The following is a 23,689-nucleotide window of genomic DNA, read 5'->3' on the forward strand; positions in this document are numbered from 1 at the left end:
CGGATGTCTGCGACTAATTGCACATAAGGTCCGTGGTTGAAAGGGGACAGCAGACACTGGATAGCTGCCTTTGAATCACAAAAGACCGATCATGAATGTGTTGATTTGGGACCAGTAAACTCCAGAGCAGCACCGATAGCTGCGAGTTCTGCAGCCGTCGATGATGTAACGTGAGACGTCTTGAATTTGATGGTGACAGATTCAGTGGGAAGTACCACTGCTCCAGCTGAACTTTTAGAGGCGACAGAGCCGTCCGTGTAAACGTGGGTGCGTTCGTTGTGTTTGTCATGTAGGAATGAAAGCACGGTTTGTTTGAGGGCTAAAGATGACATCTCCGTTTTCGTTTTGATGCCGGGAATGACAGGAAGTGCCTGGAGTGGATGCAGGCACCACAGTGGTAGAGATGGTCGTGCTGCAGGTGTGAAGTTTGACTGTTAACTCTTCTAAACGCTGGACGAGGTCGAGAAGCAGGAATATACGTATTGATTGGGTGGTCATGTGCGACGGCTATTGTTGCTGCCGTGGATGCACGCCTGGGAAGGCCTAGACAAATTCGCAGAGCATGAGCTTGTACAGACTGGAGGGCTCGGAAGTTCGTTTTACCGGTCCCACTTAGTACAGGTAAGCAGTAGCGTAGGAGACCCAGGAACAGTGCGTTATAGAGTTGGAGCATCGCACTGACAGACGCACCCCATGACTTTCCTGCAAGAAATCTGAGCACGTCTGTTATCATCACTAGCTTCCTTTTTAGGTAAGAGACGTGAGGACTCCAGGAGATGTCTCGATCTATTATCACTCCTAGAAAGCGGTGCGTCTTTTCGTAGGCAATAGACTGTCCATTAATTCTAACAACGTATGGTCTCATTGCTTTGCGCGTGAAAGTGACCATAGAGCACTTCTCGGAGGACACCTCCAAACCTCGTGCTCGAAGATGGCTTGATGTTAGTGTGACCACTTTTTGGAGTCTGGCGCGCACCTGTGGACGGGTTGCTACTGATGACCAAATGCATAAATCGTCTGCATATATCGACACATGGACGGACTGTGGACGGGTGTGAACCAGGTCGATGAGCACGAGATTAAATAGAGTTGGGCTCACGACAACGCCTTGTGGTACACCACGGTAGGTGTTGTGTTGTGATGATGTACCATCCTCTGCTTGTACAAAGAATGGCCTGTCCTTCAAGTAGCTGAATATCCATCGAAACACAAGGCCACCAAGGCTGACATCGCCCAAGGCGTCCAGGATGGCTCGATGTGTTAAGTTGCCATAAGCGCCTTTAACGTCCAGGAACATCGCCGCTGACAGTCTCCTTAGGGTTTTTCGTGCTGAACAGACGAGACAAGATATATGACGTTGTCTACCGAAGAGCGTCCGCGTCGGAAGCCTGCCATAGCGTCAGGTTATATCTTGTAGTGTTCTAGATACTACTCTATACGCGTCAGCACCATCTTCTCCATCACCATTAATAGACAACTGGCCAGAGCAGTGGGAACTACATGTGGAGGTGGCTCGATAACTACATGGCGATCTTCTGCCGAGTCTATATGAGCGCGAAATGCTAAAACGATCCCGTGACAGGCTACGCAGAACACGCTGTAGGAGTGAATGCCGCTATTTCGGGAACTGCTGGTGAGGTGGGAAACAATGCGACTTTGCTCATGTTCGCTAAATTGTGTCAAAGGTCATATTACTACTCCGACAGGCAACTTCCTGTGGGATCGAAGTTGTTCACATAGCAGTAGCGTCCAATAATCTGTTGTTCAATATAATAAGTTTTCAATTTACAGTTCTCAGGAGGCTGGACAAGATGTGGCTGCTGACGTGGATCTTAGTGTCGGTAAATATGTGATGATGTTAAATTATACGTAACGTATCTTTAAAGTCTTCATAACTATTCGTGGCTTTTCGAAATAGTCAATATTTTACTTGAATTTTGTTTTATAGCATCCCATACTTCTCGTATTTTTCCTGATGAATTAAGTAGCCTCTTCTGACGGACTACACTCCTTTCACATGCCCACCTAAGTACAGTAAAGATACTACATAGGAAATTGCAGGGAGCCTCCGAAATACGTATATATATATATATATATATATATATATATATATATATATATATATATATATATATATATATATATATATACGGACGGATGGACGGGATCTCCGGAATAGACAACGCACTCACCCTGACCACACTTATCACGCCTGCCTATCTAACCATGACTGTTACGAAACGAACGAAACGACACGCGTCCGCTTTAATGCCTCATGAAAAGCGTACGTCCTTTTAGACTAGGTCGGCGTCGCCTTATGCCGCACTTGACAGTCACGAACCAAAGTCGCTCAAGAAACGGCAAAAAGTTGTTACTCATATTTCCGCTTATATCTCGTTAGCTTTGTTTGCTCTAAAGCGTCATTTGTCGCACCATGGAGGACCTGGAATTCGTTACCAAATCCAGTCATTACAGTTCCAATGTCACGCTCGCGTCCGTACACCGGCCGACCATCATCTGCCTTCATGCACGCGCACGCGCCCTCACCGTCCCATAAACTTTTGCGACAGCCTCACGTCTTCTAAAGTATAATTCTAACGTCGCCATGGCGCAGCGCGCCGTCACAATCTCACCAGTGCCGCCACTTGCATGCCCACGAGTCCACCGAGGTCACCTATGAAGCGCTGGAGCTGCACCGCTCTCCCGCGGACCACGGTAGGGAAGACCTCTGATGCCACCTGGTACGTGATGGCGTAGCTACCGGCGATCGAAGCGATGCCCAGACCAGCCATCGCCATTGTCCAAGCGCCCGAGCCTGAAAAGTGCACGTGGATGCAAGTGCCATTTGGCTGCCGAGGTGGTAGGCCGCTGCAGTGACGTTAGGAAGCAGTATCGAAATCGTACCTAACGTCACATTGATTTTGTAAAAGTATGTTGCTCACACTGAATGATTTGCGTGCGACAAGTTCGCACGCAGTAAACATAGCCTAATAAACAGGATGTCAGAACACGTTACAACGGTTCTGTCTAGTACATTCATTCAGCGAGCACTGTATTTCACCTCCCGTTCGCGCAATTGCATCCATTCATGTAACGGCTAGGACGAGTCTTAACGCACCCGTTGAAGTGCACAAGATTATCCAATGTTTGTCAAACATTACCGCATTGTCCGTGCAGTGTCATCACAGTTTAGCTAACGCCGGCTTCCTCGTTAACTTCCAGTGCTAAGAACCGTGTAATGTTTTCTTTGAAGAGATGGAGAGATCAAATCAAAGGAAAAAATGTAGGTTAACCAAAGGAAAATGATACGTGTAGAAGCAAGCATAAATGAAAATGTCAAAGGTAAAAGGGACGCCGACCAAAAACATTAAAAGAGACGAAACCAAGACGTTTCGGCTGCCGTACGGGGGCCTTGTTCACAATGTGATAGTTTGCTAATACGCCCAGTAAAGATTAATGAAATCAAGAGTTCGACGAAAACTCTTCTGGTCGGGAATGCTCATAGTCAAGGATAAAAGGGACGCCTACCAAAAATATTAAAAGAAAAAAAATCAAGATGTCAAAAGAGAAACCAAGAACAAGGCCTCCGTATTGGAGCCGGAACATCTTGGTTTCTTTACTTTTAATGTTCTTGGTCGGCGTCCCTTTTACACTTGACTATGAGCAATTCCTACCAGACCAGTTTTCGTCCAACTCTTTATTTCATAAATGAACATGCATTTAATATTTATAAGCTATATAGTACAACACAGCCAGTATGGCAGTTAGAAGATGATGATGATCCCTAATTTATTGACACAAACCCACTGTGATCGTCCACAAACCGGGTGGTCATATAGTTTAGCCTAGCAGCAATGTGTCGTACTGTTATTGTTGACGCGAGTGGTTGTCCCATTGATGACTGTCGTCCTTGTCGGTCGTTCTGCTCGTGCTACGTTGGCATTACCACTGACGGCGAAAGCAGCGACACGGCGCCTGCCAGAAAGCGGCTGAACGGTATACAATAGCTTGAGGCGAGCAACGTGAACAACGTCGAATATAGGTGACGACGTGGAAGCATCGAGTGGTACTATTTCATAAGTGACGTTGCTCACTTGCCGGAGGACACTGTAGATGCCGTGTTGCCTAGTAGATGCCGAGTAAACTTACACTGCAAGCATATCGGTGATTGTTCGAGCCAGGCGCTCAGTAGGGCCGCTCGTTTGAGGGCGGTACGCTGTTGTGAGGATGTGTTCAGTGACACAAGAGCTAAGCAAACCTTCGACCACCCCAGATAAAAAGTAGGGGGGCCTCGGTCTGTGAGAAGTTGTAGAGGAGCCCCGTGGTGTAAAATGGCGTCTTTCAGCAGGAATACAGCAACGTCTGCAGCGCAACTGGTCGGGATAGCTCGTGTGATGGCGTAGCTGGTCTATAATCCGCAGCAACTGCAATCCAATTATTTCCCAGACTGACGGCTGAGGAGGTCGAGGCCAAGGCACGATAATATGGATTTATGGACATCTCACTTAGCTTGAGGAATCCAGTAGGAAGCAATACCGACTTTTTACGGCGTTGTCATGACTCGCGGGCAGCGACATAACGTCGTATGGAACGGTAGAGCCCAGGCCGGAAGAGTAGTCCACCGGAAGAAAGAACAAATAACCTGGTCTCATACCTCACCATGATGGTGCGTCCTAAAAACACCAGCGTGGCCAGCAGTGGGGACATCGTGGAGCTGCGTGAGCACAATCAACCGGAGATGCAATCAACGAGCAGCAATTCATTCCCATCGGGTTGCATGCCCGACTCGTTGCCCGACTCGTTGCACCAATGCGCAGGCTGTGCGTGAGACAGAGACATATGTCACGATATAGAATGTCTAAACTCTGCCTTTACGTTCATTAAAATAATCAACTAGGAAATGCGACGCGCTACCGGCACGAATTCCATGTAAAAGCTGAGGGGCGCATTGGCCCACGAACTGTTCTACATATTTAATGAGGCAGAAGCCACTTTAGCGAATTCATTATAATTGTACACCGGTGCATCGTACCTAAAGTGACAAATTTTATTCCGAGAAGAGGAGAAGGCTATTGTGATCTAACCTGCTATTCTGCAGAATGGAAAGCATTGCATTAAAATTGTCATGTTCAGAGCAAGGCAAATGCCTTGAATTGCAGACTTAGCTTATGTGCTTACGGAAGCATGAAATCGTCGATCATAGCTAAGGAGAAGTCGTTGTCGTGGATGCCTGACTGAAACTGATTTTAAAAGAATTACTACTCGAGCCGCCCCGCCTCCCTAAAGAAGAAACAGTCACTTAAGTATCCTTACGTGATTTGAATGCGAAAGCATTATGACTTCTCTAATTGAGGGGTTACGTCCATGATGAAGACATCATACCTTGTCACGTGTCCTTCCCAACTTGACCTCCTCCTCCTCCTCCTCCTCCTCCTCATCATCATCATCATCATCATCATCATCATCATCATCATCATCAGCCTAGTTACGCCCACGGCAGGGCAAAGTCCTCTCCCATACTTCTCCAACTACCCCGGTCATGTACTAATTGTGGCCATGTTGTCCCTGCAAACGTCTTAATGTCATCCGCCCACCTAACTTTCTGCCGCCCCCTGCTACGCTTCCCTTCCCTTGGAATCCAGTCCGTAACCCTTAATGACCATCGGTTATCTTCCCTCCTCATTACATGTCCGGCCCATGCCCATTTCTTTTTCTTGATTTCAACTAAGATGTCATTTACCCGCGTTTGTTGCCTCACCCAATCTGCTCTTTTCTTATCCCTTAACGTTACACCCATCATTCTTCTTTCCATAGCTCGTTGCGTCGTCCTCAATTTCAGCAGAACCCTTTTCGTAAGCCTCCAGGTTTCTGCCCCATATGTGAGTACTGGTAACACACAGCTGTTATACACTTTCCTTTTGAGGGATAGTGGCAACCTGCTGTTCATGATCTGCGAATGCCTGCCAAACGCACCCCAGCCCATTCTTATTCTTCTGGTTATTTCAGTCTCATGATCCAGATCCGTGGTCACTACCTGCCCTAAGTAGATGTATTCCCTTACCACTTCCAGTGCCTCGCTACCTATCGTAGACTGCTGTTCTCTTCCGAGACTGTTAAACATTACTTTAGTTTTCTGCAGATTAATTTTCAGACCCACCCTTCTGCTTTGCCTCTCCAGGTCAGTGAGCATGCATTGCAATTGGTCTCCTGAGTTACTAAGCAAGGCAATATCATCAGCGAATCGCAAGTTGCTAAGGTATTCTCCATCAATCTTTATCCCCAATTCTTCCCACTCCAGGTCTCTGAATACCTCCTGTAAACATGCTGTGAATAGCGTTGGAGAGATCGTATCTCCCTGTCTGACGCCTTTCTTTATTGGGATTTTGTTGCTTTCTTTGTGGAGGACTACGGTGGCTGTGGAGCCGCTATAGATATCTTCCAGTATTTTTACATATGGCTCATCTACACCCTGATTCCGTAATGCCTCCATGACTGCTGAGGTTTCGACTGAATCAAACGCTTTCTGGTAATCAATGAAAGGTACATATAAGGGTTGGTTATATTCTGCACATTTCTCTATCACTTGATTGATAGTGTGAATATGGTCTATTGTTGAGTAGCCTTTACGGAATCCTGCCTGGTCCTTTGGTTGACAGAAGTCTAAGGTGTTCCTGATTCTATTTGCGATTACCTTAGTAAATACTTTGTAGGCAACGGACAGTAAGCTGATCGGTCTATAATTTTTCAAGTCTTTGGCATCCCCTTTCTTATGGATTAGGATTATGTTAGCGTTCTTCCAAGATTCCGGTACGCTCGAGGTTATGAGGCATTGCGTATACAGGGTGGTGTTTGGATCGCACCGCTGGTACGATCTGTTGGGAACTCGGCGCTGACGCCCGTGGTTGTACCTGGGTCGCAAGCCCCAAGGGTAGCGTTGGCCTGGCGGCCTGGGGTACAACTGGAAGCATCCGAAGGTCCCGGCAAAGCATGAGTCGACTGGTAACAACAAAACAACTTGTTTATTTTAACATCGCAAAGAGTTGGCGGTCAGGTTGACCGAAGTAGAGAGACGGGAGAGCACTTTACTCAACAGAAGAAATCGGAGCCCTCCTTTTGGCGTCCGGGGGCAGCTGTTTTTATACTCTCGCAGTTGAGGGCAAGAAGGAACCCCTCAATAGACGAGCACGTCAATGTACAATGGGCTAATGGTGACGCACACTGTCGTAGCGCTGCCGGTCGGGCACAATGACTGGAATGAGAGGGTGATCCCTGCTTTCGCATCGCCTGGTTCGGGCACAATGACTGGAATGAGAGGGTGATCCCTGCTTTCGCATCGCCTGGTCCGGGCACAATGGCACATACACTCACACACGCACATGAAGACACGTGGCATCGGAACATGCCTGGAAACGCCTGGAAACGCCTGGCGGGGAGCGTTGCGGCGACGACGAACGGGCCAAAATGTCTGCCGCCCCGCCGCAGTCGCGCCGGCAAAACCGCGTGTCGCAGGCGAAACGCAACAGACCGCCCCGCCGGGGGAAGGAGATCCCGATGGACAGGGGACTGCATCCGCTGTCCGGAGGGATGTCGCTCGATGATGCTCATAACCGAAGTCGGGCGTCCCTTGACGTTTCTTGAGCGCAGCGCACAGAGAAGGCCTCGTTCTCTCGTTCAGGTTCGCACGGGACACTGCAAAGTGACTTCGGGAGAGTTCACATTTTTGTTCTCGTTCCCGGCAAGCGTTAGAACTACGCTGAAACTCAACCGCTCAGTCAGCAAGCACGGCACAACCCTCACTAAGCCCTGCCAGGCTCTTTCCCCTTTTTATACCACTGCCTAGTTCCTTACAGTAGTCTAGCATCACTCAGAACGCGTCCACAAATTGGAAAATTGCACTAGGAAGCATATCATCACTTTGAAACACTAAACAAAAGCAATATGTTAAAAAAAATCCTGCCTCAGGAAGAAAAACATCAGTAACCAACAATTTTGAGGCTGATTCCTACGTTAGGGGCTTCGACTTAAGCCATCGGCGTTACCGTTGAGACTCCCCTTTTTGTAACGCACCTCAAAGGAATATTGTTGTAAAGCGAGGCTCCAGCGCAGGAGGCGGCCATTTTTGGGAGAGATGGTCTGCAGCCATTGGAGAGGGCAGTGATCCGTCTCAATGATAAACCTCGAGCCGGCTAGATAGCATGACAATTTCTGAACGGCCCACACGAGACATGCACACTCTTTCTCGGTGGCGCTATACGCCTGCTCACGACTGGTCAGCTTACGACTAGCATACAGGACGGGGTGTTCTACTTCTCCCTTTTCCCGTTGGCACAGTACAACGCCCATGCCTCGCTCACTAGCATCGCACTGAACAATGAACCCTTTTGTATAGTCTGGCGATCGTAGCACAGGCTGGTTTGTTAGGGCACTCTTTAGGGCGCTAAAAGCTCTTTCCTTTGTCTCGTCCCAGACGACTGTTTGAGGCTCTGACTTTCTTAGAGCATCCGTCAGGGGAGCCGCGATATCAGAGTACCTGGGGATGTACCTCTGATAGTAGCCGGCGACACCTAAGAACGACCGAATATCGGTCTTTGTGCGCGGTTGCGGAAAGTCTCGCACAGCGGCCACTTTTATTTCAGAGGGGCGGCGACGACCCTGACCAATCACGTGACCGAGGTAGACAACCTCGGCCTGTGCTAACTGGCACTTAGGAGCCTTGACTGTCAAGCCCGCTTCGCGCAGGCGGGTTAGCACTGCCCGCAAGTGTGCCATATGCTCAGACCAGGATGCGGAGAATATCGCTACGTCGTCTAGATACGGTAAAGCGAATTCTTGCTGTCCCCGCAACACTTTATCCATGAGGCTTGAAAAACAGTATGGCGCGTTCTTCAAACCAAAACTCAACACTTTAGGACGGAATGTTCCCATTGGTGAAATGAACGCCGCATACCTACTAGCCTCTTCTGTAAGTGGAACCTGCCAATAACCCCTGACAAGATCTAGGGTGGAAATAAACTGAGCGCTACTAACTTTCTCAAGGCGCTCCTCGATGTTAGGGATCGGATAAATTTGATCCTTAGTGATGGAATTAAGCCTGCGGTAGTCGACGCAAGGACGAGGTTCCTTGCCCGGTACCTCAACTAAAATCAAAGGGGAGGTATAATCACTCTCACCTGCCTCAATAACACCGAGCTGTAGCATTTTCTTTACCTCAGCCTCCATAATATCGCTCTGGCGGGGTGACACCCGATACGCCTTGGATCGTACTGGCTCTGGGGAGGTAAGTTCTATATCATGAGTAAGTACAGAAGTCCTACCAGGCCTCTCAGAGAACAGACCTTGAAACTCTTGTAATAGCTGGTGTAGTTCGGTTTTCTGCTCAGGCGACAGCGCTGCTTTACTGATAAGGTCACTAATGACTTGACCGGTGTCTTCCCTGTTCGTCACTGAGCCTAGTCCCGGAAGCTCGACCGGAAGCTCTTCAGGAACGTTTACCATCATGCAGACCACTGCTTCCCTTTGTCTATAAGGTTTGAGCAGATTACAGTGGTAAACTTGCTGTGCTTTCCGCTTTCCTGGCAGACTTACCACGTAGTTAACGTCCGACAGTTTCTGAACAATTCGTGCTGGGCCCTCCCACTGCACGTCTAGTTTGTTGTTTAGCGATGTGCGCAATATCATGACCTCATCGCCCACCTCAAAACGACGGGCCCTGGCTGTCCGATCATAATAAACCTTGGCCCTCTGCTGGGCCTTTGTCATTGCTTCACCTGACAACTCCTGTGCCCTTCTTAAGCGTTCGAGGAGCTTAAGCACGTACTCCACCACGACTGGGTCGTCGCCCCTACCTTCCCACGATTCTCGAAGCATGCGAAGCGGAGATCGAAGCGAGCGACCGTACACCAGTTCAGCTGGCGAAAACCCCGTAGCTGCATGCGGCGCGGTCCTTAAAGCAAACATCACCCCAGGCAGACACAGCTCCCAGTCAGTTCGATGTTCAAAACACAACGCTCTCAACACGCGCTTCATGACGGAGTGGAGCTTCTCAACGGAATTCGACTGTGGGTGGTACACTGAGCTGTGTAGCAGCTTTACCCCACACCTTTCGAGAAAAGTTGTCGTCAAAGCGCTAGTAAACACTGTGCCCTGATCTGATTGGATTTCCGCAGGAAAACCAACTCGCGCAAATATGGACAGTAGTGCATTGACTATCTCAACGGAGCTGAGTTCTTTAAGCGGCACTGCTTCAGGGAACTTTGTCGCTGGGCAGATCACAGTCAAAATGTGTCTGTACCCCGTGGCTGTTACCGGCAGAGGTCCCACTGTATCAATAACGAGCCGTCTAAAAGGCTCCGTAATGATAGGTACCAATTTCAACGGCGCCCTCGATTTGTCCCCTGGTTTGCCCACCCACTGACAGGTGTCACATGACCTCACGAAGTGGTCTGCGTCCCGAAAACACCCTGGCCAATAGTACTCTTGCAAGAGACGGTCCTTAGTTTTCTTAACTCCTAGGTGTCCGGACCACGAACCCCCGTGTGACAAGCGCAACAGATCCTGACGATAGCATTGAGGCACGATCAGCTGATCGAACTCCACTCCTCTGCGGTCTAGATACTTCCGGTACAGGACTCCACCTCTTTCCACAAAACGCGCATTTTTCCTGGCGATACCTTCCTTGACATTGCAGCGAATGTTTTCTAGGCTGCCATCCTTCTTTTGCTCGGCTATCAGAGCCGACCGGCTGACTTTTAGCAACCTATCAAGTCCGTCTGACGTAGGCGCGATGAGCAAATCAGTAGATAGCTCTTCTAACTTTCCCTTATCGGGCATTTCCTCTCCAGTATCTGGCGCCTTCAACGCTACAGACTCAATTTTATTCAGTTCGGGCGTGCTCTGAATATCAGCTTGCTGCGCCTCTGACCCTTTTTCGTTGTTTGATAACGTCGGCCCCGCAACTACCGCCTTTGCAGCGAGCTCCCGAACCTTCGATCTGGTTAAGGCCTGAACACTAGCTTCACCAAACAAAAGCCCCTTCTCGCGCAGGAGGTGATCGGACCTGTTTGAAAATAGGTACGGGTACTGGGGGGGCAGCATAGATGACACTGCCGCCTCCGTCTCAAGCGCTCCGAAAGGTCCTTCAATAAGCACTTTTGCTACCGGCAGACACACGCTATGAGCTTCCACGGCTTGCTTGATCCACGCGCACTCGCCAGTGAACATATGGGGTTCTACGTAAGACGGGTGAACTACATCCATCGTAGCTGCGGAATCGCGAAGCACTCGGCACTCTTTCCCGTTCACGAGGAGGTCTCGCATGTAAGGCTCGAGAAGCTTCATGTTCTCGTCAGTGCTGCCTATTGAAAAAAACACAACTTTTGGTGTTGTTTCCGGACACTGCGCCGAAAAGTGACCCGGCTTCTGGCACGTATAACAAACGCGCGCTCGCCTCATCTCGAACCGCTTCCTGCGTTTGGCTGCCGCCGTCTCTTTACGTTTGGTCGGACTGCTTTCACTCGCATCCTCCCTACGCGTGTCCCCCTTTAATCTCATGGGCGTGAACCTCGGCCTCTCAAACTTCGAGCCAAATTCACCCTTTTGACCGTCCTTAGCTCCGCGAGCCCGACGCGTCACAAACTCCTCGGCTAGCTCAGCGGCTTTAGCCACCGTACAAACGTCTGGCCTATCCAAGACCCAGTATCGCACGATCTCCGGTAACCGACTATAAAACTGTTCTAGCCCAAAACACTGCAGAACTTTATCGTGGTCACCAAACGCTTTCTCTTCTTTGAGCCACTCCTGCATGTTCGACATAAGCCTATACGCAAACTCTGTATATGACTCACTTTTGCCTTTCTCATTTTCCCGAAACTTCCGACGGAACGCCTCCGCAGACAGCCGGTACTTTTTTAGAAGACTCGATTTCACTGTGTCGAAATCCTCTGCCTCCTCTCTATCCAAGCGAGCGACTACGTCGGCCGCCTCGCCGGGTAACAAAGTGAGCAAGCGCTGTGGCCACGTTTCCCGAGAGAACCCCTGCTTCTCGCACGTTCGCTCAAAGTTAACCAGGAACAAACCAATGTCCTCTCCAAGCTTAAACGGCCGCATCAGGTCAGTCATTTTGAACAATACGCGTTCTCCTGCACCGTGTGCCTGACTTCCATTACGAGCGCGTTCCATCTCTACCTCAAGACGCTTCATTTCCAAAGCGTGTTGACGGTCACGCTCTTGTTGCTCTCGCTCTTTCTGTTCTTTACGTTCACGCTCTTCTTTTTCTTTCTGTTCTTTAAGTTCGCGCTCTTCTTTTTCTTTTTGCTCTTTAAGTTTGCGCTCCTGTCTTTTTGCAGTCTCCCTCTCTTCAATGGTCTCAAGGCATTCCGACAGCTCGTCATCCTCAGCCTCTAACTCAAGAATAGCCTTTAGCAGTTCAGGTTTTCTTAGTTTGTCTGAGACATCCAGACCCAACTCTCTTGCAAGCTCCAACAGTTTCGGTTTGCGCAACGACTTCAAATCCATGGCTGCTCTGAATGCTGCTTTCTCTACTGCTTACTATTGTCTTGCCGCAAACTAACCCGGCAGCAACGACAACCACAATTACCAGCTCTGTTTCTGACACTAACAAAAGCCTGGCAAAGCTCAGAAGAAGAAAGTCCCGCACTCACCAAACCTCGCAGGCAGGAATTCCGCGCAGTCGTTCCGCTGCAGGCAACCAGTCGTCACACAGGGCTCGTTGCACTGCTCCCGGATCGTCGTTGAGCTGCTCAGCATACAGTCAACTGCATCTCTTCGCTGCTGGCCTCCGTTGTCGTGATCTCACCGCTGGCAGACAGTTGTTTGAAGTCGGAGGCGATCTCACCGCTGCCAACCAGATGTTTGGATCGCACCGCTGGTACGATCTGTTGGGAACTCGGCGCTGACGCCCGTGGTTGTACCTGGGTCGCAAGCCCCAAGGGTAGCGTTGGCCTGGCGGCCTGGGGTACAACTGGAAGCATCCGAAGGTCCCGGCAAAGCATGAGTCGACTGGTAACAACAAAACAACTTGTTTATTTTAACATCGCAAAGAGTTGGCGGTCAGGTTGACCGAAGTAGAGAGACGGGAGAGCACTTTACTCAACAGAAGAAATCGGAGCCCTCCTTTTGGCGTCCGGGGGCAGCTGTTTTTATACTCTCGCAGTTGAGGGCAAGAAGGAACCCCTCAATAGACGAGCACGTGAATGTACAATGGGCTAATGGTGACGCACACTGTCGTAGCGCTGCCGGTCGGGCACAATGACTGGAATGAGAGGGTGATCCCTGCTTTCGCATCGCCTGGTCCGGGCACAATGGCACATACACTCACACACGCACATGAAGACACGTGGCATCGGAACATGCCTGGAAACGCCTGGAAACGCCTGGCGGGGAGCGTTGCGGCGACGACGAAAGGGGCAAAATGTCTGCCGCCCCGCCGCAGTCGCACCGGCAAAACCGCGTGTCGCAGGCGAAACGCAACAGTGGCCAGTTTCTCTAGAACAATCTGACCACCATCCTTCAACAAATCTGCTGTTACCTGATCCTCCCCAGCTGCCTTCCCCTTTGCATAGCTCCTAAGGCTTTCTTTACTTCTTCTGGCGTTACCTGTGGGATTTCGAATTCCTCTAGGCTATTCTCTCTTCCACTATCGTCGTGGGTGCCACTGGTACTGTATAAATCTCTATAGAACTCCTCAGCCACTTGAACTATCTCATCCATATTAGTAACGATATTGCCGGCTTTGTCTCTTAACGCACACATCTGATTCTTGCCTATTCCTAGTTTCTTCTTCACTGTTTTTAGGCTTCGTCCGTTACTGAGAGCCTGTTCAATTCTATCCATATTATAGTTCCTGATGTCCGCCGTCTTACGCTTGTTGATTAGCTTAGAAAGTTCTGCCAGTTCTATTAACTTGACCTTAATCCACCGTGATACAGCTTGCTCTAATTTTACCAACGTTAACCCACCTTATTCCACTTTAATTCATATTAGTCAATTTTATTCCACCCTAATGCACCTTAATGCACCTTGGTCTAATTTGTACCAACCATAATCCACCTTAATCCCTTCTAACGCCTTATCCAGGTTGCTGCAACAAGACGTGTGCAATGACGCACGCATTACTCACACCTTTATTAGTCAGCCAGAACCGTGGAGCCGCCGAGGCGTCGGGAAAGCGCGCACTCGTCTCGCACCGCCGAGGCACGGGCTCGACTCCCACCCAGCCCCAAATGTACGAAATTTATTTTTCAAAGCCATTAATTTAGTACTTTGTTTAGAGGAACCTTTTTTACTCCTTGCGCCATCGGCCATTTTTCCAATCATCGCTTCATCACGCCGGATTTTCTCTCTCATATAGACATATCCTGTTTTCGCATTAAAAGACTATCGGTATCTGCAGCATTTGCACGGTGACGAGGGTTTGAAGATGCAGAACGGGAAGCTTCAGGAGATGTGCAGCTGGTAGCAAGCAGCGGTGTCGAAGGGAGCAGTACCTTGTTAGGACTTGGAGCAGCAGTGACCAAGACGGCGAGGCATCGGTGGAGACGGCTTGATGGCGAAGCGCACATTTGTCAATATAAAGCCGATCTTTTGGTCTTATACAAAAGCGGCATCAAGGTCGCGGCGTCATCTAGGACGTGCTGAATCGCACTGTCAAACTCGCGTAGCTCCGCCTGTTTCTTTATCTTTAACACAAAGAGCGCTTCAGGGCCCTCAAGGCCCGTGTGGTGATGTTAGTGGATCAGAGAAAGCCTATAATTAGTCTTAGCCCATAAGTCTTAGCCCATAATTACGGCCCCACAAACTGCCCTGAGATCATATGGCTTAGTGGTTGCGCCATAGAAAAGGCGAGAGCTGTGAATTTAAGGTGTCCAAAACTTGTTTCGTATGCTACTGTGTTCGGTCTGTCACTTTTACCTAGTGTTCCTGTATATGCTCCCGCAGGGAGCAGAGTTGCGCATAGGTCCGCCGTCGTGATCCAGCTCTGCAGCGAAGCCCCTCCTCGCGCGCGCAGGAGCCAAATGCCGCGCGGTGTTCCGCCTTTTTCTCTGGTGGTCGCGAGCTACAGGCGCCAATTGTTCGCAGGCGCTTAGTAAAGGGCAATTCTTTATACAGGCTACACTCGAATGAGTCATTCGTGCAGTCGGAGGGGGTGGGCTTCCAACCAACCGAAACTTTGTATGTACCTATGTAAACACGCATATACAAACACACACATGAACGTACAAATAGGGGGTAGGACCGCCTTCAGTTCCCCAAAATAAAATACTCCCGTGGCTCGAACAGCTCCAAAGTTCGCTCGCAAACGCGCAGTACGTTGCCACAAAAGGCGGTGCAATGATTTTCATGCATATGAAGTTGTCTTATCATTGTCAGAAAGCAAGAAATGTTTTAGAGAGTGTTTAAAACTTCACACACGTAAGCTGGACACTTAGCGCATATTGGCTGCCGAAACCAGCCGATTAATGACCGTCGCCAAGAGAGCTATCGTGCCTGCAGTTATGTCAGTGACCGTTAACAGAGCGTCATTTATCACTAACCATCGTTCAAAACAGCTGCACGTTCTCGATACATGCGGTGCAGACACAGATTTAAGCGCATTTCAAATGTTCACATGCGCACACTTTAAGCAAAGCTTACTTTTACGATTCATTCATACCGCAGACTAATCAGCTATATAGTATCAGCAAATCTGCAAGTAGAAAAAGATTCAAGATGCAAGAGCTTCTAGATCAAATTTATTTCATATAAGGGAATGCATGAACGGCTGCTGGCAGCACGCCAAGTGTGCTGGTTCTTGGAACCTTGGGGGCAGAATTCAAAGAAAATGGAAAGGCAACAAGCTATTAAGAGTAACAACAGGTTATTTTTATTGCACTAATCACATCAAGATGGCAAACTTGCAGAGTAATTATTCACACAGTGCAGACTGTAATCTGACAACACATTTTTGGCATCGTAATGGCACAATACAAGTGCCAGTACGATGTGTTTCGTATCACTTCACCAAGGTCCTTGACTTCACATCGTCGAATACCGCACCTGAAACCCGCAGCTGCTCCTCTCAACGCACGAGTGACGGTCCGCTGATTGCAATGGCGATGACACTGACGGAAACGACGAGTTCGCATGAGCCGGCGATGCGCCCGTAAAGTTGGCTTCGCAGCAACGCGGATCATTTGACGTCATTTTTCGCGCTCGGCCAATAGCTGTGCGAGCGGCGCCGGAAAAGGTATGCGCAACTCTGCTCCCTGCGGGAGCATATACAGGAACACTACTTTTACCTGCGTACCAGCGCCGCCTTGTGACAGCGCTCGAAATGAACGCACGGAATATTCTAAGGCGCCTAACCCACCTGTACGTGCAAGCCCCATGGTGATGCAGGCGGCGCCTCCGATTGCCAGAAAGACTGTGTTAGGCCAACGACGACCCAGCACGTCCAGAGTGAGGATGCAGAAGACGTTCACCGGAAACTCGAAGGCCATGGCGATCGAATAAGTTGTGTAAATATTAAGATCGAGCCTCCCCAGCTCAAGGATGCAACCATTGTAGCAGAGGCATATGCAGAACCTGCAGCGGGGTGCGAGGCAAAAGAACGATGTGTTTCTTTAATGTTTGTATAATGTTCCATTGTAATGTTTGTTGCACGTGCCAGATTGCAGCAAACTCTGGAGCACTCTCGTGCCCTCTACTTGGGGGCCACTGGTTCTAGGAAGGAGCCATCTTTGTCGCAACCGTGTATAATCAACGTCCTTGCCCTTACCAGCCTGTTCGTGTTCACTGCAAGACGAAGGCCTCTGCCAGCGATCTCCAATTTTGCCATGTCTTGAGTTAGCTGACCCGATATGATTAAAAACTATCTGCCCAAGCACTCTGTACAGATGGTTAACCACCAAAGCCGAAACGTGCGGCCTCGGTGTTTATTACTGGGTAAACCCTGATGGTTCAATAAAGTCTTTCTCTAGTATTGGTTACGTCTTTGTATTTCGTAATGAGGTTACACACACGTTCGGCTGCGATGGAGAGAACGACGTCAGTGGCGGTATGCCCGAAGTCCGCCGTTGTCACTTGCTTTCGATGTATTGAGTTTGTTCGGTGGCTTGGTTAGCAGCATCCGCCCGGCATTGCCGCTTGCTATTCTTCAGAATTAAATTGCTTCAGAATTAAATCTGTCCGTCACGTAAGACAATGAATGGCTCATACCCCCTTAAGCAATAGCCCACACCCCCGTAAACGTGATCTTCCCATTACGACAACAGAAGTGAAATTCTACGCTTAAATGACGAGTAGCAACGGATCCATATGTGGAAGAAGACAACGGCGACGACGAACGCTAGAGCAGTGGCACGAGCTCGTTCGCGCGGTAGCGCCGAGGGGCGCCAACGAGCCAGCTATGGAAGAAGACGCCGACGCTGAAGCAATTACTGCTGATGATAGCTTTTCAACACACGGACACGATATTGGGGAAGCTAGCCGTTAACAGCTTTCCTGTAAAAATTAATTAAACTATGTGTTTGACGTGCCAAAACCACGATTTGATTATTGAGCACGCCGTAGTGGGGGACTCCGGAAATTCGGGCCACCTGGGGTTCTCTGACGTGCACCTAAATCTAACTACACGGGTGTTTTCGCGTTTCGCCCCCATCCAAATGCGGCTGCCGTAGCCTAAATTAGATCCCGCGACCTCGCGCTTAGCAACCCAATACCATAACCTAATGCATTACAATTTCCGAAATTCATTACACCGCCGAATTTACTGCTCTCCCCTGCTGCACTTCCTTTCTCTTTGCGCCCGTTCTCTTATAGAACACCGGATACCTGCCATACGTATTACATGGCCTGTCCAACTCAATTTATTCATCTTAATGTGATTAGAATATCGCCTACTGCTGTCTTCCTGTACTTTAACGTTACGCCTATATTTTGTTGTTGTTGTCGTTGTTGTTGTCGTTGTTGTTGTTTCATCGAGCGTTGCGTGGTCCTTAACTACATATCAAGCTTTTCTGTTAACCTCCAAGATTTGCTCCACATGTTACTAGAAGTAGAACGCAACCATTTTACACATTCCTCTTCAAGGATAGCGATAAGCTGCCGCTCATAACTTGATAAGGCCTGCCGTACGTTTTCTAACCAATTTTTATTTTGTAAATGCCTTTCTTATGGTATAAATTCCCTTTGAGTAATTGGCCTGGTTAAATGTACCCTTGCACAGATTCTAGAGGCTGATGGCCAATCACGAATTTTCGTTCTCTTGCCAGGCTATTGAACGTAGCCTTTGTCATCTACATATTAATATTCAACCCTACTATTGCATTTTGTCTGCTAATGTTCCAAGTCATATACAGCGTTGCTGAACAAGATAATGTCGTCTTGTATAGCCGGCTGGAAACCTATAAGAGCGAGAAGCACACCTGGCTAGCTTGAAAATAATCGCCAGCGTTCTTAAAGGCAAGAAGGTCTAGATTTGCAAATTCTCCACCCAACTGACACATGTCAAAAGCGTTACACGCTTCACGCCAGACTAATATAAAAGCTAGATGTAAGTGGACTTCATCTATGTCAGAAACTCGTCAGGAGACGTACAGACAAGGTCAATGCAAATGATGTGCTTGAACAAGACGCACTGGTCAAGGCTGCGCACTTTCCATCACACTTCTAATAAGCTCGCCCACTCGGCTCGATGTTCGCTAACCCAGTAACGAAAAAAAAAAGTGTTGGGGAGCTGGAACACGTTGCTTCTCAATATTCAGTGCGCTGTGCAAAAGCCTGAAGGTGGTTCCTGTCACTCGCGCATTAGCTTCAAAACTTCAAGTCTGGGCTCTGCAGGACAGGGTCGCAGGAGACAACACAAGCACAAGCACTTGTGATGTGTTTATCGTTTCTTTCGTCCGCATTTAATGTGTGCCCAGTCTTTCGGGATGCACATATGCCAGCTAAGCCGACAAGAGGTCTTGATGAAGGACATACTTTGATCCGTAAGCGTGTTTCGTGACGCGAGGGAAGTGATATGTGAAAACGCCGACTTCTGCTGTCGTTGTGCTCAAGCACACCACATATATATAAGAGTTTCACCGGCAGCGCGACGGGAACATACGCAATTTCACATTTCTTTGGCTTTTGGTCTCAAGCTTGTGTATGTCACCATCATTATTATCAGCCTATATTTATGTCCACTACCCCAGCTCCAAGGCCTTTCCCAGCAATCTCCTATTATCCATGTGCTACTGTAGGTGATTACAAGATATGCCTGCAAATTTCCTAGTTTCATCATACCACCTAATTCTCCGCCGTCCTCAACTGCGCTTCCCTGCCTTTGGCACTGTCAGAGTTGTCGGACGATCTCGCCGCTGCCACCAGTTGAAGGGTTGTAGGTCGTAGGGAGGAACTTGGGAGGAACTAGGCGTACAGGATTTATTTACAGATATTTGCATTACAACAAGATACATTCGACAATCTAGCGTGACTCCCAAATGGAGCACGCAAGACGAAGCATACAGCATACGAGCACGAAGCTCCAAACACACTGACGAGCACGCAGCTCACGAGCACGATGACGAGCACAATGACGAGAACACTGACGAGCACGATGACGAGCATACTGACGAGTACACCCTAGCAGGCGACAAACAGCCGCTTATAAAGAGTCCGTGTTTCCTAGATCCTTAGGTGACAGAACCGTTCGACCAGTCAACATAGCCGAGCCGCCTTTCAGCGGGAGGGCTTACACTAACGCGTACGCACAGCTTTCACTGCCCCCACCGAGGCCAGACGGGCTTCGCAGAACTCGGGGCTTACTTTTGGACCAAAGGAGGCGCCTCTTATTACCCAAGCTGACCCCCGACGCGTGGCCCGCGGTTCTCCATTGTCTTGTGCATTGAAAGGCGCGTGCGACGTTGCCGCCAGATGCATTCCTTCGGGAACTCCCTTGCCCACAGCAGACCAGATCGGCGGTGGCGGGTTCAGTCACAAAGCCCGCTCCGTCGAACTCATCTCGGCAATCCCGCGACGAAGGGCCGAGGACGCTGCGTATTGTTCTCCGCACACAGTAGACTTAGTGACGCCGTGTGCCTAGACGGTGGCGGTCGCTTTCCAGGAAAGGTCGACGCCGCTGTCGCACCTGGCTAGCAAAACCTTGCATGGCGGCATCTGGGCAGGCCATTCCTAACAGCACCCACTCCGTAGCTCCAAAAGACCACCGGTTATCTGCTCTACGCGTTATGCGGCCTGCCCATATCGGCTGGCACGTTAGCTCTTTGATCTACACCGCTCTCTTCCCGTCTCTTAACGTTACGCTTAAATCGTTCGTTCCATCGCTGGCTGCGCAGTCCTTAACTTGTTCTCAGGTTTCTTTGATAACCTCCAAGTTTTTGCCCCATATGTTGTGCCAGTAGGATGCATGATTGTACGCTCTCTTTTTTTTTTTTCGAGAATAGTGGTGGTCTGCAGCTCATGACTTGACAAAGTGTGGCGTATGCGCTCCAACCCATTTTTATTCTTCAGTAAGTTTCCTTCTCGTAATCAGGGTGTCATGTGAGTAATCGACCAAGATAAACGTACGTATTTAGTAATCCTCTACGCACACTGCCGGTCAGGAGGACATCACAATTACGCGTACGTGCTAGCCCTCTATCTTGATTTACTGAGCAAACAAGTACATGATTAAGTAATGCAGGTCATTTTACGTGCTGCTAGCAACTACTATTTGCGCTTCGAAGTATTATCTGGCTTCCAGAAAGGGCCCAAAGAAAATTTATTAAGCGTGGCCTTATCCGTTTTGATGTGATCACAGAAATACGTTACGAATGCCGAAGCGAATGACTAACAAGTTTACAAAAGGTGACAAAGGAACATGCCCCAAGTGCTCGGCTCCTGTGAAAATGTCAGATGCTCGACAGCTACTTTGGATGTGACCTGGAACGCCAGTGAGGAAAGGAGACTTGAAAAATCAGGAAAGGCTGCAACGAAGGCAGAGCTACCTAAAAACTACGGTTTGTTTGTGATAAGTTTACAATGACACTGCTCCAGTTCTTGAGCGACGCGAAGTTGGAAGCTTTTATTTAACGGTCTTTTATGCTTATTGCCTTCGGCAAAATCCTGCCAAAAAAAGTAAAAAGGATGTCCCAGGGAACGTTAGCCAAGTTGTTAAGAAAAGGCTTGCACAACGTACAATCATTAGACCTACGGTTTCCGGTCATAAGTCCTCTTCCGCCACCACGAATGTACTTTTTCACATGTTACCCGGCTAATTATAGAAGAATATTTTTAATTGTTATTTTTTAATTCAGAGCATGGCTCTCGATAGGAAAACTGTTACTGCTTCTTAAAACAACCTATTCAGTCGATTTCAACGAACTATGCCCTGCGTAATTATTATTATTATTATTTAGTTTCTTGAGCTCGCTGTACGCGTAGCGCCCGAAATACGAAAACTGTCGCGTGATTTCACACCGAGACGTCAGTGTTTCTAAAAGTGACTGGACACCAACGACCATGTTTCTTTATTCACCGCTTTGGTAGCGATAACATCCTCATTCTTCTGCGGAATAATAACTATTCTTCAAAAATGTCGCACCTCGTTCAGTGCTTCTCGGTTATACAGCAACTCTCATGCAGGTACAGTTTACTGTAACATGTCCTAGTTCTACGCGATCAACTTGAAATAATAAATAGGCATTCCTTATGAGCATCCCCACACCCGATATTGAATCTGCCCTTTCTGCATTTTCTGAATATAAATACCCGTTTCTCCTGAAAACTCTGTAAAAAGGCAAACGAGTCCGTCGCTGACAGCAAATCAAAAGGAAAGAAATGTGTAGCGGTCAAACCACGTGCCTCTTCTAGAAGTGACTGGTGTAAAGAAAAAAAAGAACATGCTTGTTTTAGCTCCTACGGGCCAACATGGTGAGATGAAATTGGTCATTTGGGCGGACAGCATTCGTAAGGATTCAGGGCTCACCATGCTGCGTAAATCAGCAAAGTTCTTCGTCGAAGCCGGGGCCGCTTCAGCATGGCTTTAGTACTTTCCCAAAAGCTCAAGTTCTCCCTGGTCATGCCTTTGTCGCCGCCCTGCAAATATAGGCCAGTCAAGTTGCGTGAGGACGTTCCTAGTACTTGAAAAGGGCGCGGGGAATTTTGGTGGAGGGGAGTGGGGCCAGATTGAAAATATTCGCGCCTAATAGGTTACGCCGTACCCATCTTTACATAGTATAAGTGCAAACAAAAGCGAAATTTTCACGTACGTGACTATTTCACATCATTATGCTGCAGTGTATACCATCCTACTGATGCGCGCCACCATCTAAATACCACAACAGTTGTTCGCACCCCGTGCTCGAGAGGGAAATCCACATTGCGCACAATAAAAAAAGGAATAAAACCGGGCTACGTATTGCAAGTCCTGAGGCTGAACCGTCTTTTCACAGTGATCAGCCATTTAGTAGACAAAATTCTGAGAGAGAGCCGGTTTCTTCGCTCTCTTTAGCATAATAAGAGGTCTCCTGTTCAGGCGGCAAATGAAAGAAAACGAGGGCAGCAGGGGCTACCAGATTTGTTGCAATCTGCGACTACGAGATTCTGCAATGAACTGAGAATAACCAACGCACCCCCATGCCTGGAAACGCATATGGAACCAACGCAGCGTGCAAACATTATTTGTTTCCATTGTCGCAAAATGCAATAATATTGGCCCATTTGGCAGCCTTCGAGGTCTTTTCTGCAAGGACAGTCATTTTAACATCGTGAACTAACTAGATACCAAATATGACTCTGTTGCTTCTTGAAACGGCAAAACAAGTTAACCTAGTTCCTCCCCGCTACACGTTTAGTGATATTTTGTTCTTTTTAGAAGAATACAAATGATAGCCCAATGCTGAGGAAGTGCGCCAGCGTTAGTAGCAAATTCTGACTGCTAAATCTGCTTATAGCAATAGCAATAGATATTGTGATAGCAATAGCCGTCGCCGTTGGTGTCGCCGCGCTGTCCTCTGCTATCGACGCCCCCATCGCATTTCGCCCCCATCGAAATGCGGCCCCCATATCCGGGATTCGATCCGGCGACCTCATGCTCAGCAGTCCAACACCATAGCCACTAAGCAACCAAGGCAGGTGTCATCCCATTGTCTTCATGCCGTCGTCGTCATACCACCTTCGTCGTTTCAACGATGTAACTGTTTCTCCGTCATTGTATTGTAATCATACTGTCGTCATTCAATCGTGATTATGCCGCCCTTGTCATGCCGTCATCGTCAGGAAGTCACTATCAGACCTCTACTGTCAGACCGTCGTCGTAATGCCGCCGTAGTCGTGCCATCATCACCACTACAGCTTCCTCATCGCCTTCTCGCCATGCATTTGTCGTCATAAGGGTTTCGTGATACTGTCGTCGTCGCGTCATTGTCATCATACACTCGTCGACATCCCACTGTTCTCATGCCGTTATGCCATCGTCGCAGTTGCCGCTTCCCGCAACTGCAGCTTATGCAACCGTAATCTTTACCGGGAAACGCTTGCGGCGAACTCAATGAGCGAAGGTGAGTTTTCTGGTTCTTTTCTTTTTTTTTCCCCCGCACGGCCAGCACCGCCGCTGTCACGAGTGCGCGGAGGCGAGCGCCATCTGATGGTGCTGTTAGGAACCCAGCGGCGCAACCGGCGCGCGCCTCCCGCTGTGAGTGGTTGTGTT

General features: G+C 48.8%; 2 protein-coding genes across 3 annotated transcripts in view; both read right to left on the reverse strand.

Moving 5' to 3' along the window:
- LOC142572419 (solute carrier family 22 member 7-like) overlaps positions 1-23,689 on the reverse strand; it is a 115,178-nt gene that overhangs the window by 76,906 nt on the left and 14,583 nt on the right. The gene's annotated exons all lie outside the window — the stretch shown is intronic.
- LOC142572421 (solute carrier family 22 member 12-like) overlaps positions 1-23,689 on the reverse strand; it is a 34,454-nt gene that overhangs the window by 4,188 nt on the left and 6,577 nt on the right. For both annotated transcript variants that reach the window (XM_075681518.1, XM_075681519.1), the window contains 3 exons: positions 21,968-22,077; positions 16,367-16,581; positions 2,634-2,815 (listed from right to left, as the gene is read on the reverse strand). In XM_075681518.1, the coding sequence (XP_075537633.1) occupies positions 2,634-2,815; positions 16,367-16,581; positions 21,968-22,077 (507 nt within the window). The remainder of the gene's footprint in view (positions 1-2,633; positions 2,816-16,366; positions 16,582-21,967; positions 22,078-23,689) is intronic.

Source organism: Dermacentor variabilis, chromosome 2 (genome assembly GCF_050947875.1).
Source record: "Dermacentor variabilis isolate Ectoservices chromosome 2, ASM5094787v1, whole genome shotgun sequence".
Lineage (NCBI taxonomy): Eukaryota > Metazoa > Arthropoda > Arachnida > Ixodida > Ixodidae > Dermacentor > Dermacentor variabilis.